Source organism: Panonychus citri, unplaced genomic scaffold (genome assembly GCF_014898815.1).
Source record: "Panonychus citri isolate SS breed McGregor unplaced genomic scaffold, ASM1489881v1 Contig00143, whole genome shotgun sequence".
NCBI classification, from domain to species: Eukaryota; Metazoa; Arthropoda; class Arachnida; order Trombidiformes; family Tetranychidae; genus Panonychus; species Panonychus citri.
The window spans coordinates 406,205-423,824 of NW_026515548.1; the positions used below are offsets into that span (position 1 = coordinate 406,205).

Genomic DNA, 17,620 nt, shown 5'->3' on the forward strand with positions numbered 1-17,620 from the left:
AACTCGGTAACTTATTCACTAACGATACTTGCATCATCCTTTCATCATCCTCATCATCCATTTCCTAGTTTCCTTCCTGTTACTACTGACGATTTCTATTCGTGCTCTTTGCTTACATTATAAACAATATCGTTAATTAATTGAACAATTGCGAACTAACAACAATTATATTCACTTTTTGTTTCAACATTTATATTGTAAGTGTTTTAATTAATAAACTTTTTGATTCTACAAGCTAATGATTCTGTTTAAATGTTTAAATTGCTCAAGTGAACCTTTTCAATTCGCTATCACAATTTACTGATTACTTTTTACCTCTTTATTTGATAATCAGCCATTCAACAATAGATAATCAAAATCGTCATAGTGAATTGATTAATAATAGATTTTTTTATCATCGAGTTGATTGTAAACATATCAATGTATTCATCTAATGTTTTGTCTCAGAAATTAACAGAAACATCAAATTAAATCAGCTAATTGATCATCTTCCTGTATTAGCACATCAATTGACCATTTGAAGAGTTTAATTGTTTCAAAGTTAAACCATCGGAAGTATCAGTTACCAGTTGAAACAATTCAATCGTCAACAATTAACTTATTCAAACACAAAATTGAATTAAAAGTTTTGGATATGATTTAATTCTGAGTATTAATACAAATTGGAGCCAAAACAGAAACATTTAATTTATCAATATAATTATTATTTACTATTGACTCACTTGACACAATTAATTAATTATCAATTTAACAGTTTACAATAATTTGAGTATTGAATGAAACATGATTACTAAACGATTGAGTGTTAACAATGACAATATACCAAATAAATTACAATTTAAATTGACAAAAGGAAAAGGGTAATTTAACAGATAGACAGTTGATTTAATTGTTGATGATTAGTTTCCATGATATGTTAGTGAATTTCATTGCTGATTTAATATACTTTGGAATGGCTTTTGGTCTTAACTTCATCAATTCGGAGGAATCAAAGGAAGGATATGATTTCGTTAGTGATTAAGTAAATTGTGATCAACAATTAGGATTGTTTCTTGAAAAAGACTCGCTTCTCTGTAGGCTTTTGTACAGAGGCTTCCATTCCCTTGAGAAAGGCTTGAATCGCATCGCCCAACATCATGGCATCAACGACATTGGATTCGTCCCATTTAACTGCAGCCACTGATGAGGAAGATGGTGATTCTGAGTCATCTTGATTCTCAGTTGATTCAGTCAGAACTTTTTTATCTGAAGCCAGATCGTTATCTGTGGTTGTTGTCGTTGCTGATATTGGGGAGGGTGAACTTGTTACAGTTATCGATGAATTAAAATCAGTTGTGTTTCTAGAATTATTATCGTGGTGGTCTTTAAATTGTATTCCCCGACCTGAACGATTCTTTGGTGTCTCATGTCGATTTTCATGAGAAAGATCAAATTTGAGCGTTGGTTTCGAAGGAACAACAATTCGAGTCTCAATAAATCCAAGGGAATCGTTTGTTGAACTATTATCAGCTGATGAATTGGGTCTTGAATTACTATTATTCTGATTATTACTATTTGAATTGTTATTCAAATCAGCTGATGGGTTTTTCTTAAGCGCACTCTTTTTTACTAATTTACGTGTTGCGTCAATTGATTGTTGATCAGCTAATTGAACTGTATTAGTAGAGATGGATGAGGTTTTCAGGATAACCTTTCGGGGTCCGATTGATGTTGGTGATACATTACCGCTCGGTGGATCTGATTTGATGATTGAGGGTTTAATTGTTGCTGTCGGAGTTGCTGTTGATGAAGATGATGGTGAAGTGTTAAAAGGTGATGATGTTGTTAATGTTGGTGAAGTTGTTGATGAAAGAGTTACTGGTGAATTGGATGTTGATGCTACTTTAGTGGCTTCGGTTAGTAGATTGATCAAATCTTCACGTTTACAAACTATTCCTTCATCTTGACTTCCAGATCGACTTGTTCGCGCTGATCCAGTTCGAGAGTTGGATGACAATCGGCGTCCGGAACCTTCGCTTTCATCTCCAGGACCAGGACTAATTGAAGTAGTTGAGCTTTCATCGCTTCCTCCGCCCGTTGATCGCTTACGAAGTGAGGCCAATTTATTTTTCAACACCTTCCATTCAGAAGCTGCTTTACTATTACCTGATCGAGTTCTGACAATACTGGATTTCGTTTCTGATGATGATGAAGATGGATCATCTTTTATGATGTATGAATTTCCTTCATGTTGATGACGAGATGAACTTTTGATAACTGGTGCTAATGTTGTCGATGTGGCAGAATCTCCTGTAGCTGTTACAATTATCGATGATCGAGTGGGCGAAAGAGCTGGTGTGTGATTGTGTGAATTGCTATTCGAGCTGTTGTTATGTTTATTACTTTTCATCGCTCTAATCACTTCGATTGAAGATAAAGTTCGGCTAAAAATCTTCGTAGACTTCCAACTAACACGTGTTGAACTTGGCGAATCACAAGTTGACTTATTAGAACTTTCCGTCGAATCATCGTTTTTCGCTGTTTCGTCGACAACTGGAGGCTCTTTGATCTTGTACGATCGAGAGCGGAATGCTGATGAACTGGTCATTTCAGCGATACTATCAACTAATTAGCAAATCCAAATAAAGCCACAAAATACACGAGAGTACAATTAACAAATTCGATGAAATATTTCAAAAAGGAAGACACTTCGCTCTATCAGAATTGATTATCATGTCTCTAATTAATGCAGATTAGTTGTTAATCTCATGGTCTCACTGAAATTAATCCAAAATCTGTTAGAAACAAGGAGAAGATTGAAAAATTGTTGAAAATGATATTAAATTAACTCTATTGTTGATTGTTCCCCTCAATTGATGATTTATATGGAGAAACAATTCCGTGCAAATCAATTATAACGAGAATACATGACAACTAATAGAGTAGAAAAAAGTCCAATTAGAAACCACGAAAAAATTGGTCCCATTAATCATTTGAACAACGATTCCAAATATTAATCAATGATTCATACAGATAACCGGAGGCTATTGATCAAATCAACAAGAGGCTAAAACTCAATTATATTTTGCTATTGATCAAATTATCTTGATAATAATAACCTTGAATCAAGGCTTGAGTAATATTAACCATTGTTGGGTAATGACAATGATCATTGTACCATGTCAATGTCATGGTAATGATGATCTTTCGAGAAAAATGGTTCTATCAACTTGAATCAGCACGAAAATCTTATTAATATCTAATAACTTTTAACATTTTCCAACGAAAATGAACACAAAATTCGATAAATTTATTCCCTTCGATCACCAGCATCTTGATCATGAACAGTAGGCGATAGAAAATGAAGATTATGATTGTTATTACTTTTGACTGGAATAAAAATGAATAAAAAAGTTCTGGAGAAATATAAAATTATATTATTATAAAACTGTAAACAAATGATATCAAATTTTCTCAATATAATATCTGTTTGTTTATTCTGTTGAAATTCATGAGAAAAGAATAATATCTCTTACCCAGAATCCTTAGAATCACTCAAAACGATATTTAATATGTTATTTCTTTACTTCTCAATTCATATCTTCCTGATGATATTTTGTATTCAGGTTGGAACTTTTTCATTTTGAATTAAATGAAAATACAGTAGCATTTTCCATTCCATGATTACTTTCATGCTGATTGATGACGATAACTCTTGATAGTTTTCTTGTTCCCTACTCCATCTTACCCTGAGGTGATTCAATATCTATTATTATTTACTATCATGATAATGACACTGTCAACATCGTTTGATATCAACTTTTCATGTGTAAATGTTCATGTTGATTTGTCTTAGACATTTTCGATTCAATTTGGAATTTTATTCACAACAAATACAATGTAAGTTCTGATCTATCAAAGAGCATAAATCTAAAATAATTTCATGATGGCGACTAATTTACGATTAATCTATTCACTCGAGTCTTTTTCAAGCAAAAAGTTTAATTATCAATGGAATGAATGATTTATTAATAGATAAATTGACTCTGAATCTAAATCTTGGTGATATATTGGTGACTGTACTTTTATCATCAAGTTTTATCACTTTATTGTATTGCTATTGAGTATCTTTCCTTTTGTATTATTTCAAATGATGACAAAATATTTAATTTCATTTTTATTGTCATCTTGACAAAATACACTTAAAATTGTTCATGAAATATCAAGATAGGTTCCTTTTTTCATGATAATAACCTTGAACATGATGACAAGAAATGAGAGATAGAGTTGAAGAGCAGTTGAGATATTAATACTTCTGAGTAGATTGAGTCTTATTACTTGATGACATTTATATATAAAAGAGTATCGCCAACAATATATTACATTTCCTTCATTGGAAATGATTTTCTTGTCAACCCAAAAGATACATAAGAAACCGGAACTTTATTGAAACTGAATTTCCACCTTGGTGAATTTCAAGAGACTCTGCATTTATTTTCTTCTGAAAATCACTCAAGTCATCATGAGATTTGAATCAAAAGATAAAACCACAAGAATAGAAGGAAAAAATTCAGAACTATCGTGGAACTTATTACAAAAGAATACTAATAATATGATAATTAGGAATCTTTTCGTGCATCTAATTGTGAAGTAATGTGATAACCTTTTTATTATCTTCATTATATTAATAATAACCGTTCTAAGTACGATCAACATAATTTTGCAATAGTTTCAGGGAAAAGAAAATATTAAGCTGTTAATGATTTTTATGAAAACGAAAAGAAATTTCAAAATGTAAATTGAGGAACACAAAATTATTATATCGAATGAGCTATTTAGAAAATTCATATTCCAAGCTAAGTTCCAAATGATATTAAAAAATCGATGCCCGTTCATACAACTGATTAATCTTGGATTCTTTCAGTGATCTGGTTTTTGTTTGTATTTGAATAATAAACACAAAAGGCTCAGTACATTTACAGGAAAGTTCTTGATTTGTATTAATAACAATCTATTCAGAATATTAAATTTGAGAAAATGTTTTTTATTTGTAAATTCGTTTACATATCAAGATTTATATTCACTCTCACTTAACATGACATTGATTTTAGTAAAATAATAATGAACAGTTGGAATGATAATGTGAATAAATCTCAGGTAAATCGAGAACTCAGAAAGAACTGTGGATAAAGGAAAAGAAATAAAGAACAGAAAATTTTATCGATTTTTCAGGTTCTAAAGAATATATGAACCATGGTGATGACGATAATATAGTTTATAATGTGACCTTGACCTAAATCTGTTGATCATCATCATCATCGTTATCCTGAAGATGCTTCAAGTTTTTCAATCATTTAACTGATTCCTTGATTCCTCAATAAATATCAATGATACAAACATTAATAAATAAATCAATCATCATAATGAATATGAAAACACATGAAAAAGATACTAAATGATTTAAATCAAACAAATGATGATCACCATCAATACAACGACAACGACAATTTATCAATCAGATTGTAAATAAATATGAATGGTGAATATTTATATTAATATTTTTACAATTGTATTAATAATAAAAAATTAAAACTCAATTATTAATGTTCAATATCAACAGTTTTTACTTTTTAATCTTTTACTTAATCTAAATTAGTTTCTGTGATCAATAAGCAGAAAATGTAATCAGTAATTAGTCAAAATTAAATCACTAATTTGTAAATTTGATTTGATCATCATTCTCATCATCATGGTTATCATGATTGAATTGATTGTGATCAATTGTCTACATGGATTAATTTGTAATCAATATCAGTTTATTAACATGGACATGAAATAGTTACTCTTTGAACAATTTAATCTCATTTCAACTTGAGTTGTTTTAATTAAATTGATTCACTAATCAAGTAAAACCTTAAGTTAATTGGGATTCTTCAAGTTTTTAGTGAATAAAACAAATCTAATTGTATTGTAATTAATGTGTTTATCACAATTAGAATACAAGCTTTAAGGTATTTAACTGAAAATTGACATAAATTAAATTGATTATTTGTCAACCGGAGCTTTAATTATTGAAATCATACCAATAGTAGATCAGATTTTGAGTTCTAATGACATCATTATAGAAAATACAACAATTAACAAAAAATCAATCAAATATTTTAACTAATTGTTGAAAATAAATTAACTTTATAGCTCCTCTATGGGTAAAACAATGTTAATCTTATGAAACATTATCGACGGTTATCATTATCTAATTGTTTCTTTAAATTAAATAATTAGAGAACTAATCAAATTAACAATATTTTTTCTTACCATATAGTAGATTAGAAAATGGACTTTAATTTCAATATTAAAAATTTGTAAAATTTTCAAAGAAAAACTTTTGTATTTAAATTTGCAAAACCAGATTTTCAATATGAATTTGACAATTTAAGTTTGATAAATTGTTAAATGCTAATAATTTTAAGTCTTTTTTTAATTAATATTTTTTTAGTGTCATTAGAATCCTCAAAAATTTTTCTATCTTTGGTGTCGATTTCAATAATTAAAACTCTCTGATTGATGAACAATCAACAATTAAAATTATGTGTCAATTTTCAGTTGCACTACCTTAATTGGAATGTGATCAGAAATCAAGTTCTGTAATTGTTGTAATAGTTGATGTTCAATCATTTAATGTGAAAAATTATCATTAAAGTGACATTTTAATTACAAACTAATTGATTGTAACATGAAGATATTTTTGAATATCTGAAATCAATATAATTGATGATTGATTAATTAATTTGTTTCGATCGTTATTTGATTATTTGCAACTGTTAATCAATGTTATTACTTTGCTAAGCCATTTAATTGTCAACATTTTTTATTATTGATTTCTGACACTGAGCATGATTTCAATCATTCAGTATCATTATTATAACTACAGTGATTAACAAAGTGTTCACAGTTTGAATACTTCCGTTGACATAATCATTCTGATTGATTTCAAGGCTAATTGTGATTTATTTTTATGTTTGTTTATCACCTTGAGACTGATTGTAAGATATAATTTATGTATCAACATCTCAGGTAAAATGTTATTCGGAATATTGATTTATTCATGAGAATCTCCTGAACTGAGGATTGAACTTCCATGAATCCTTAATCCTACAATTATCGTATTCAGATTATTAATCATTAACTAACCTTCAAAATTTAAACTTTGATATTCTATCAATATTAATAATTCAAACTCTTTTTTGAAATAAAAGTAATTCAAGTTAACAATCTTAATCATTTTCACCCCAATGAACTAGTTATAGGTCTTAATGATTTACTTTCGTTCGTAATTAATATAATCATAGTGATTAGAATTCAAGATAATTCTCATGAGCATCATCAGAAAAATGAGCATTTCACTTGTCGGAATTGTTCAAATGAATATTCCTTGTTAATATCCATCTTTTTGGTTTCGAATCATCTTAATCAGGATTAAATTCCCTCTGATTAACCAGAATGTTTATCACTAATCAGATAAACATTTTGATCAATTCGCTCATCTTATTTTTCATTTTAATCTAATGGCAATTCAACTAATCATCATATTCATTATTCGAGATCAGAGTAAGTGTACCAAATAAGTTGAATCTCATTAGATTAACTGGAGTCTCGTTAATGATGATCATTCGTCTCAATGAATCAAAAACTAATCTCATCAAAATATAACTTTGGGTGTGGATTTTTCAATGATTGATTCACTTTAATTTAAATAAATCGGGTTAATGGTTGTGATAAAGACGATGATTAAAGTAGCAAATTGCTAATATTGATTGAAAGAAAATCATAATTGTTATTATCTTTTTCTCTGTTTGTTTGATGCAATCAGATTCGATCTTTTTAATGGGCTCTAAATTTTTCTAATTGAAGATCGATAAATGAGATTAACCAAACATCGCATTGGATTTACTAAAAACTGGTAATAGGATTTTCAAAGTTCTCGAATTCGATCAAGATAAATGTTATCAAAATATACGTTTATAATAACGACAATACTTTTCCTGACGTTGTATGAAATACAAAATGAAGCTCAACTCACAGAATTGGGTGAAAAAAATTCATTCTTATGTTTGTATTACCTACAAGTTGCTACTATACATTACTACTAATCGATATTTTTTTCTGTTTCTTGTGGTAGATTTGATTAGAAATTATCGAACAAGTTGCTTTAATCTATTACCCGCACAACTAATCACTGATAGTAAATTGATTATAAGGAGATTTTTTCGATAAAAAAAAGTAAAACGAGATTTTGATTTGAACCTAAATCACCTTGAGTTTCCTGTGAATATTTTGTTATTATTTGTAGGTAGAAGAAAATTGTTCGAATCCTCACCATGAATAAACATGACGAAGACATGGAAAGTACATGGAATAGCTAAGAACTAAATGAGATGAAATGCTTGGAAGAGTCTGAATAAAATCTGCAGAATAGAAATAAAAAAATAAAACAAAAAGAAAAAAAATCTTAGGTAATCGATTAAATTGTCTTTTCTCTTTGTTATGAATATTTATCGAGGAAAAGTCAAGTATTGGAACAAAGAAAGTAAATATTATATCGAAAGATCTGATAAAAGCTCAGATAGAACTCTGATCATGATGACATGATGAAACCTTTTATTTAGTTAACCATCAATCATTTATCATTGCAACATGTAATTGCGATAATCTCATGATGATCATCAATTTGAAATCTTTTTTAAATTTTTCCTCTGAAAAGTGATCTTGTTAACCTCTTTTTCATTAATAATTGTAAATTGAATTCGATTCACATCTCAGAAGATGAAAACTCAATTAATTGATATCATTTGTTTCAAACTCTTTTATTGCATGTGATTTTCTACTGAGATTCATTTTCTCTTCCTCTGCTAATAATAACATGATATCAATTCAATCATGATGAAAACTATGATTTATCACAGTTGTCAATCAATATTTGATACCAATTGTGATTTAATCAAACTAAAAGTGTAGAAATGTAAATTTGAATTCAGTTCTTGTTTCATGGTATGAAAATGACAATATAATTAGTCAGAAATCATCAAAATGTTTCAACTCACTTGAACTTTCAGAATGTTATTATTTCTTTACATGTTTTATTAAATTGATTCCACCTTTTTATCTTACTGAATCCATGTTTTTTTCCCGATTTTATCTCATGTTATGATAATTTCTATAGTATTAATATAATTTTCTTTGTTTCTTGACCAATATTCATATCATCAGTTGACCTTATTCTGTTCTCAATTGAAACGATTGTTTGATCTAAACCATTTATCTGATTCTCTTCACGATAACATGATAACATCCCAATCATCAAGTTCAATGATTGACCTAATTGCACATCGCTGAATAATTTAAACAAATTCCCTGTTGACCTTAGAACAATAAAGTTCCATACAAATAAAATTCTACGATCATTATTTTCACCATCATCAATTCAGAATTCCCTGAATAATTTATTTACACCATAGTTGGCGATTGGAATTACTTTTTTATTAGAGCTTATTTTTTATCAGCTTGATAACAATGAAACACTTTAACATACTGATAATTAGATTGCAATTACAATTTATTTATAATTGTTGCATTGGAATCATCACAAGTTTGTCACAAACAAACTGAATAAAGTTTCTCTGAACGATTGTAGGATCAGGACATAAATGTCCTAAATAAACATCTAGAGATCTGGAGATATAAAGAGAGACCAATTGATCAAATAGAAACTAAAGAGTCGCTCTTGGGTTTATCAATTCTAAATATCTTCCAAGCTCTTGGTACATTTTTCTGGACAATTTTTGTCTAAGTAAACAAATAATTTTCTTCGGATAATTAATAAGCTGAGTAGCAATCGATGCAGCAATCAGCTGAATAATAGAAAAGATATCGAATATTGATACAACCAAAGAATCGTTGATAATGTTAATTGTTGCTGATTGGAAGTTTCCAGTGTTTGAGTATTCGATAAATAAGATAGACGTAGATTAGATAAAAACTGTCCACTTATTAAAAGAAGCCCGTTAATTAATCTAAACAATTTGTAGCTAATTTCCTAAAGCCAAAGGCACTTTAAAATGAGCCTAATCCAAAATCTAATGGTTTGTTAATCCGAGGAAGTTTTCTCTATTCTTAAGTTCATGTTACATTCTGATAGAAAGTATTGGGATTAAGATATTAACAATTTTCTATTTTCTTTCTTCCTCATCATTTTCCTTATCATCATCTTATCCATTATTTTCAACAAGGAAACTCAATGTTTCCAGAAACCAGGTAACTTTTACCTCATCTTTTTAATTGAGTTGAAAGGGTAAGATGATGAAGATTGGAAAAGATGAGATTTTTTCTTTCATCTATTTTGACCTATTTATCTTCTCGATACTCTCTTACTATCAACTCAAATCTCTCTCATCTTCTTTGTCTTCTGTGGGTGGATATTAATGTTTACTTAACTAATAAGAAACTCTTATTACCTGACCTGAAGTTGAACGAAGATGAACATGAAGAAAGTTCTTATTACTATATTACAATAATCATAATGTTATTATATTATATTAGTTTCCTTAATCATTTGGTTGCCTATCGATCAGAACCAAACAATAATTACAATCAATTGTGAACAAGATAATCATTGGAGTGAAACTTGATTCAGATTGTTATTTAAAACGACAACAAGATTCAATTGAAATTATTCAACATTTTCATCTACATATCAGATTAATTATCATGAGTTTTTACTTTTCCATTCATTTTGATTATATCAGCTAATAAATGTATTACTAATTGTTGTATTAATAGTTTAACTCGAATGCAGAACATTTTTCATAAATTCTATGTTAATTTTGATTAAATATGATTATTATAATAATAATAATAGTAGGAGCGATTAACTGTTTGGATAATGAACTAAAAAAGTTGTGAGAAATTTAATCAATAGATTAATAATAGAAATTCATTGATACCAAAGGAATTATATTAACTTCATGGCAGAGAATTAAAATATCGCCTTGTGACACTCAGATCATTACAATTACAAGGAAATTATCATGAGCTCTTCGTCATGTTTATTTGATTAATCATGATGCATGAAAATGATGATCAAATAACCATGTAAAACCATTTACATTCATTAATCACAATTAAGATCCATATGTAAGCGATATGCTATTTATTCATCATGTTGATTAAATTGTAACTCAAATGAATCAGCCAAATTTGATGATTTCGTTACAATTCAACGGATAAAAAAGGTAATCAACATGAACTAGAATCAATTATAATTGCAAACTAGAACTTGAGTAAAACTCAACCACTAATTATTATCAATAAAAGTAACTTTTGTATTAATAATAACTTTCAGTCAGTTCGAGCAAAAGTTTAGTAATAGTAATTAAAATACATTTGATCAGTTCTCTGGACTTATTGAATATATGAAACATGATAATGACTATAATATAGTTTATAATGTGACCTTGACCTAAATCTGTTGATCATCATCATCATCGTTATCCTGAAGATGCTTCAAGTTTTTCAATCATTTAACTGATTCCTTGATTCCTCGATAAATATCAATGATACAAACATTAATAAATAAATCAATCATCATAATGAATATGAAAACACATGAAAAAGATACTAAATGATTTAAATCAAACAAATGATGATCACCATCAATACAACGACAACGACAATTTATCAATCAGATTGTAAATAAATATGAATGGTGAATATTTATATTAATATTTTTACAATTGTATTAATAATAAAAAATTAAAACTCAATTATTAATGTTCAATATCAACAGTTTTTACTTTTTAATCTTTTACTTAATCTAAATTAAAGTTTTTTTCTGTGAATCAATAAGCAGAATCAATGTAATCAATGTAATTAGTCAAAATTAAATCACTTTGACTGATTGTAAATTTTGTAAAAGTTTGTTGATCATCATTCTCATCATCATGGTTATCATGATTGAAATTGATTGTGATCAATTGTCTACATGGATTAATTTGCTTAATCAATATCAGTTTTAATTAACATGGACATGGAAATAGTTACTCTTTGAACAATTTAATCTCATGTCAACTTGGAGATTGTTTTAATTAAATTGATTCACTAATCAAGTAAAACCTTAAGTTAATTGGGATTCTTCAAGTTTTTAGTGAATAAAACAAATCTAATTGTATTGTAATTAATATTAATTACAGTTAGAATTAGTCAAATTTCAAGTTAATTTTTACTATTAGAGTGTAATGATCAATCGGAACAATAAGAATAAAAGAAAATTTTGGAATCTTGTGAGAATCGATGAAAATATCGAGAAAACTGAAGGATTGTAAAAGAGAAAAATCAATAAGAGAAAAGAAATAAATACCTTGTCAGTCATTTTCTCATCATCATCATCTTCACTTTGATCTTTCACAGGTCGGTGACGAAGGTCTGAGGACATGGTCACTGATTAAAAGTCGCTCCGAATTGTGACCGCTACACTTGCCGAAAATACCAATGAAACACCAAGTGAATTAACAGTTGGCCAAAAGACAGAAAATAAAAACATCTCAATCTCTCAAAGTGTTACCTTAGTCTCTCTTCTTTCCCCTCGACCAACCGATTCACTTCCCCTTTTTCCATGCAAATGTAGCGACATCAAGGGGACACAATATCAACTCTTTTTCTTTTTTTAATTCTCGTTAATTTCATTCATCTAATTAATCTCATTTCTCTCTTTAGGCTCATTATTCTCGTTTGTAGTTTCCAATAATCAACACCACCGAAATAATCCAAACAATTACAAACTTTCACAAACTTTCAAAAAGATCATTTTATCGATTGATTATCGAAAAAGTTTATTTCGCTTTATTTAGATTTTGATTGTTCAAGAATTAAACTCTTTCGATATTTTTGCTCATAAATTGACAAAAAATCAATTAGTAATTAAGTTAAGCAGAAATAATGATTAAAATGTTAATCAAATGAAATGAATCTTGAAACGTTTCCATTACAATTTATTCGCCGTTATTAGTAAACGGTCCCTCTTTTCTTAAGCTTGTCTGTTGTTTCCGTTTCCTTCTGGAGATCAATTCATGAAAGTGAATAAAAAAGTGATTTTAAATTATTATTGTTAATTAGTTTTGATTTAAATTGTTTAATTTAATTTAGTTTAAATCAAAATGAAAGTTAGTGGAAAGGTAAGTGTCATTCATTCGATCCTCTAAAATTATTATTATCCGAAATCATTGTTTCTGTCCTTTGATTTGTTGGTAAAAATATTCTATTTGTTAACCCGGTTCTATGAGTTTTCTATTTGTAATCAATCTTTACATTCTTTCCTTAATGCTTTCCCATATTAGAGGAATAAAGCTTCTAAGGTTGTTTAATATGTTTTCCTTCAATTCATTCAAATTTACGATACTCACTATGGTTTTCTTTTTCTTTTCTCTATTTTAGCTCCGCCAATACATCATCGTGGGTCGAAAGATTCCATCTAAGCAAGACCCAAGCCCTCAACTCTTTCGTATGTCAATCTTTGCTCCGGACCATGTTGTTGCTAAGTCTCGTTTCTGGTATTTCCTTAAACGTCTAAAGAAGATCAAGAAGGCTAATGGTGAAATCGTCAACATCAAGCAAGTTCAGGAAAAGAAATCTAATGACCGAGTTCGCAATTATGGTATTTGGCTTAGATATAATTCACGGACAGGAACACACAACATGTACCGAGAATATCGGGATGTTTCAGTCGCAGACGCTGTAACCCAATGCTGTAAGTATTTTCCACAACAGATTATCACAATTATTCAGTCGTTACCCTTATATCTAGTGTTCTCTATTAATTTGGGATTTTCTTTCAATTTATAGATCGTGACATGGGTGCTCGACATCGAGCTCGAGCTGATACTATTCAAATTATCAAGATTATTTCTATCGCTAACTCCAAGTGTCGTCGACCTAATGTGAAGCAATTCCACAAGGCTAAATTACGATTCCCACTTCCAGCCAAGATTGACAGGAGGTTCCACTCTCCTCGATTCTCTACTAGAGTACCTGATGCCCGACTTCTTTAGGTTATAATCAAAGTGGGTTGTGTATTTGTTTTGAAACTTTAATAAATACATTCAATGGATGTTAAAAGTCTTGTTTAAATTTCCCATTTTTTCTTTTAATTATTCCACTTTCACTCTGGAAATTTTGAAATTGATACGAAATATCAACTATTAAGGGAAGAGTAACATTCGAAAGTTTATATTACAAATGATTAATGAGAAGGAAAATTAACTAGAGACCATCGCCTCTCTCGTCATCTCTCTGTTTAAGTAATCGGCTTTAGTCGCTGCTTGGTATTCATCAATCAGCTCTTGAACAACTTCTTTAGAAGAATCCAATTCATCTAATCCATCTTTGAACAGAGATTCTTTTCTAAATTCTTCTAGAAAAGCTTCTCTTTTCCTTAGTTTGCCATATTGAGACAAAGTTCGAACAAAAAGCTGAAATGAAGTGAGAAACTCAGTTAATTGTTTTGAAATGAAATCAGTTTGTAGACTTACATTTGAAATGGAAGTGTGATTCGCAAGCATCAACCCAGAGACTCGATGAGCTGTTTGGATATAAGGTGATTTCTTTGACAAAGCGACTTGAACACCCGCTGGACCCCAGGGAACGAATTGAGCTAATTTCCTCTCTCTTGTTCTTTGTAAACTTTTGTGAACTTGAGTTGGATCAACTTCACCTTGAATAATGTTGAGAATTGAAATATAACAATGCCCTTGATTTTTATCATGCATCGCCGTTGAGACCATCATGTTTGCTGGTTGGAGTAATCGTCTCATTACATCAAGAACAGTCGTCTTGCGAATGTTGGTCGCCTCTTGATCGGTTGTTAACGGCGTGTAGCCTGTCATCAGGAAGTGAAGTCTTGGAGTTGGGATGAGTGGGGCGATTAAGCCAATGAGATCATTGTTCATGTAGCTCGGATATCTCAATGTCGCTGTGCTGACCGACATGATGGTTGACACCTGAAAACAAAAGATTGTTTTTAATTTTTCGAAGAAATTTTCAATAGGCAAAGACTAATAAAACTTACGAGTGAATTGATTTGACCAAATGAGGGATTAGTGAGCTTTAACCTCTCAACAGCTATTCTGTTGAGAGCCGTGTTGTCCAGCACAACAACACAATCGGCGTTCAATGCTAACCTTTTGAGTGTCAATAACGAATTGTAAGGTTGAACGACAACATCGGAGATTTCGTCTTGGTTGGGGAAGACAGAATATGTTTGGATCAATTTTTTGGGAAAACGTTCATTAAGCTTTTCTAACATGAATGAACCCAATCCGGACCCTGTTCCACCAGCAATCGAGTGACAAAGGACGAAACCCTCAAGTGAATCACTTCCATCAGCCTCTCTGTCAATTATGTCGAATACATCTTCATACAATTCATCGCCAGATGAGAAGCCACGAGCCCAATTGTTTCCAGCGCCTCCTCCAGATGGAGAAAGATAAATGTTTTCCTGGTTGTAGAGTTTATGATACGGTGAATTCATGATGGTATTAATTACTCTGGGCTCCAAATCGATTAGAACAGCCCTCGGTATGTAATGGTTATCATCGGCTTGATAGAAGAAAACATCTTTTCGATCAAACCCTTCATTTGTAGCGAAATCCTCCAATACTCCTTCAGGGCTAATTCCATGTTCAGCACATACCTTTTTCCAAAATTCGAAGCCAATCTGGTTACCACATTGGCCCAATTGAAGTGTAATCATTTCACGAGGCATTTCGATGAAACCACAAAAGAATTGGGACTAAAATAAACACACAAATTGAAACGACGAGAAAGGAGAAAATGTTGAAAGAAAAGAAAACAAAGTGAATTTAAAATTAAGGCGCCAACAGAATTCAAGTTGAGGGAACGTTGACTCATTTATTTATGTCTTTGGACTACAAACAGAAATCGCTTTCGGTGGACAAGTTTCGCATTTGACTTGACAGCACCAGTGGAATTTACAATTACAGTTATCGACTGTTTTCTCAAGTTGTTCAGTTACGTTATAACCGCACTGAACACAAAGTTCATCGCACGACTTTTCATCTTCACAATGTCTACCGAGTGTTCCGACTGAGCCAAATGTTTGATTTGGGAAACAATAGTTTGGCGATTCTTCAACATAAATTAAATTGTTCTTGGTGTCAGAATCACTGGTTCTCAACATGTTATTAATCTCCAATTTTCTAGCATTTTTGAAAGATGATTTTAATCTTTTCCCGATCTTATGGAAATCGTTGACTTTCCACCAACAAGATTTGAGGTTACAACTTCCGGATAGTCCATGGCATCGACACACTTTTCGCATTGTTTGTTGGACAATCTGCCGACCGACTTGACTGTTGTGCATGTTTATCGATGCCCAATTGTCCGATCCTTCCTTTTTATCCAAAAAAGCGCTTGTTGTCTTGATGGCGAATCTCACAGACTCGGTGCATCCAAGCCAAGCGAAATTGTCCTGATTGATTTGTCCATCTTGAAATGACCTTTTCCGATCTGCTCGACAACTGCAGTTATTTTGTTGTCCAGATTGACAGGTCGTCGCAATTGTGTGAACTAAAGCAGCATTGACGATCGCCTGGATGAAGGCCACTTCTTTGGTCACTAAATTGAATGGAAGATGAAATTAGACAAATCGAATAATCGAAATAAACGAACATTACAATTATTGGAGATTGAAAATCGAAAACCAATTGAACTTACCTTTCAAACGATTTCTCTTCGATGGGTTGAGAATATTAAGAAATACACTTGTTGGACAATTCCACAGGGAATGTTTAAATTGTTTCTGACACTCGGATAATCCAACTTGAATACCCGATTGTATTGTGGGCAGAAAAGGAGCCGTAATGTGACCACTGGTGATCAAAAAGTTATTGATCGACCAAAAGTTAGCGGGACTGGGCAATAAAAAGAGAATCAGTAATAAAATATTGATCAACATGATGATTTAATTGTGAAACGCCGATGGAAAGTTAAGACTGATTGAAGCTCTTTTTCCGATGATGAAGATAATGAAATGATTTCTAAGAAACTAGTTGTGAACTGTCAACTATGGAGATGAAGATGAAGATGAAGATGGAGATGGAGATGGACATTGAGATGGACATGAAGATAAAGAAGTGAAAGAAAATGGGAGAGCAAAGGAAAAGGCAAAGAAAGCGAAAGAAAAAGTATTGAGAAGCCTTGTTACTTTCTCTTTCTCCTTAATTAGTGTAATTCATAATAGTGTTGAAAACACTTGACCGATGGTCAAGGCAAAAAGGCAAAGGAACAAAAAAGCCGAACACAAAAGGGTAACACTCACTAAGCTCCCGTTTCTACAATTGCAGTCATAAACTTAATCTTTCTAAATCCAATTAGTGTTAAAAATGAATTTTTTTCAAGAAAATTTCTTGGGCACACTTAGAATATCAACTTAATTATTTTTACAAGTAGTTTGACCAGTGGTCAAGAGGTGAACATGCTGTTAAGAAACTAATGATTTCTTCACTAATTACCTTTTTTTCCTCTGAAATTAATCGGAAATTTGATTAGATTATAAGATTATAAGATTATCATG

At 30.6% G+C, this 17,620-nt stretch overlaps 4 protein-coding genes across 4 annotated transcripts; 1 reads left to right on the forward strand and 3 right to left on the reverse strand.

The window, feature by feature from the left end:
* Positions 1–619: 619 nt before the first annotated feature.
* On the reverse strand, positions 620–12,941 carry LOC128396232 (uncharacterized). Its single transcript, XM_053356791.1, has 2 exons — positions 12,392–12,941; positions 620–2,774 (listed from the first exon to the last, which is right to left on the reverse strand). Exon 2 carries the CDS (start codon positions 2,585–2,587, stop codon positions 1,040–1,042), a length of 1,548 nt encoding a protein of 515 aa, XP_053212766.1. The 5' UTR covers positions 2,588–2,774; positions 12,392–12,941; the 3' UTR covers positions 620–1,039.
* Positions 12,942–13,047: 106 nt separating this feature from the next.
* On the forward strand, positions 13,048–14,157 carry LOC128396236 (60S ribosomal protein L18a-like). Its single transcript, XM_053356795.1, has 3 exons — positions 13,048–13,205; positions 13,465–13,777; positions 13,873–14,157. The coding sequence occupies exons 1-3, from the start codon at positions 13,188–13,190 to the stop codon at positions 14,076–14,078; spliced, it is 537 nt and encodes a 178-aa protein (XP_053212770.1). The 5' UTR covers positions 13,048–13,187; the 3' UTR covers positions 14,079–14,157.
* LOC128396233 (tubulin gamma-1 chain-like) lies at positions 14,140–15,890 on the reverse strand. Its single transcript, XM_053356792.1, has 3 exons — positions 15,095–15,890; positions 14,559–15,026; positions 14,140–14,498 (listed from the first exon to the last, which is right to left on the reverse strand). The coding sequence occupies exons 1-3, from the start codon at positions 15,788–15,790 to the stop codon at positions 14,286–14,288; spliced, it is 1,377 nt and encodes a 458-aa protein (XP_053212767.1). The 5' UTR covers positions 15,791–15,890; the 3' UTR covers positions 14,140–14,285.
* Positions 15,891–15,909: 19 nt separating this feature from the next.
* On the reverse strand, positions 15,910–17,550 carry LOC128396234 (protein Wnt-8a-like). The gene is made up of 2 exons (XM_053356793.1): positions 16,762–17,550; positions 15,910–16,662 (listed from the first exon to the last, which is right to left on the reverse strand). The coding sequence occupies exons 1-2, from the start codon at positions 17,000–17,002 to the stop codon at positions 15,941–15,943; spliced, it is 963 nt and encodes a 320-aa protein (XP_053212768.1). The 5' UTR covers positions 17,003–17,550; the 3' UTR covers positions 15,910–15,940.
* Positions 17,551–17,620: the final 70 nt, after the last annotated feature.

Coding starts and splice junctions, on each gene's coding strand:
- LOC128396234 (XM_053356793.1), bottom strand. CDS start 17,002: ATGTTGATCAATATTTTATTACTGATTCTCTTTTTATTGCCCAGTCCC. Junction 16,663..16,761: donor GAAGAGAAATCGTTTGAAAG/GTAAGTTCAATT, acceptor CATTCAATTTAG/TGACCAAAGAAGTGGCCTTC.
- LOC128396236 (XM_053356795.1), top strand. Junction 13,778..13,872: donor AGACGCTGTAACCCAATGCT/GTAAGTATTTTC, acceptor TTCAATTTATAG/ATCGTGACATGGGTGCTCGA.
- LOC128396232 (XM_053356791.1), bottom strand. CDS start 2,587: ATGACCAGTTCATCAGCATTCCGCTCTCGATCGTACAAGATCAAAGAG.
- LOC128396233 (XM_053356792.1), bottom strand. CDS start 15,790: ATGCCTCGTGAAATGATTACACTTCAATTGGGCCAATGTGGTAACCAG. Junction 15,027..15,094: donor TTGGTCAAATCAATTCACTC/GTAAGTTTTATT, acceptor TTTTGTTTTCAG/GTGTCAACCATCATGTCGGT. Junction 14,499..14,558: donor ATCACACTTCCATTTCAAAT/GTAAGTCTACAA, acceptor ACTTCATTTCAG/CTTTTTGTTCGAACTTTGTC.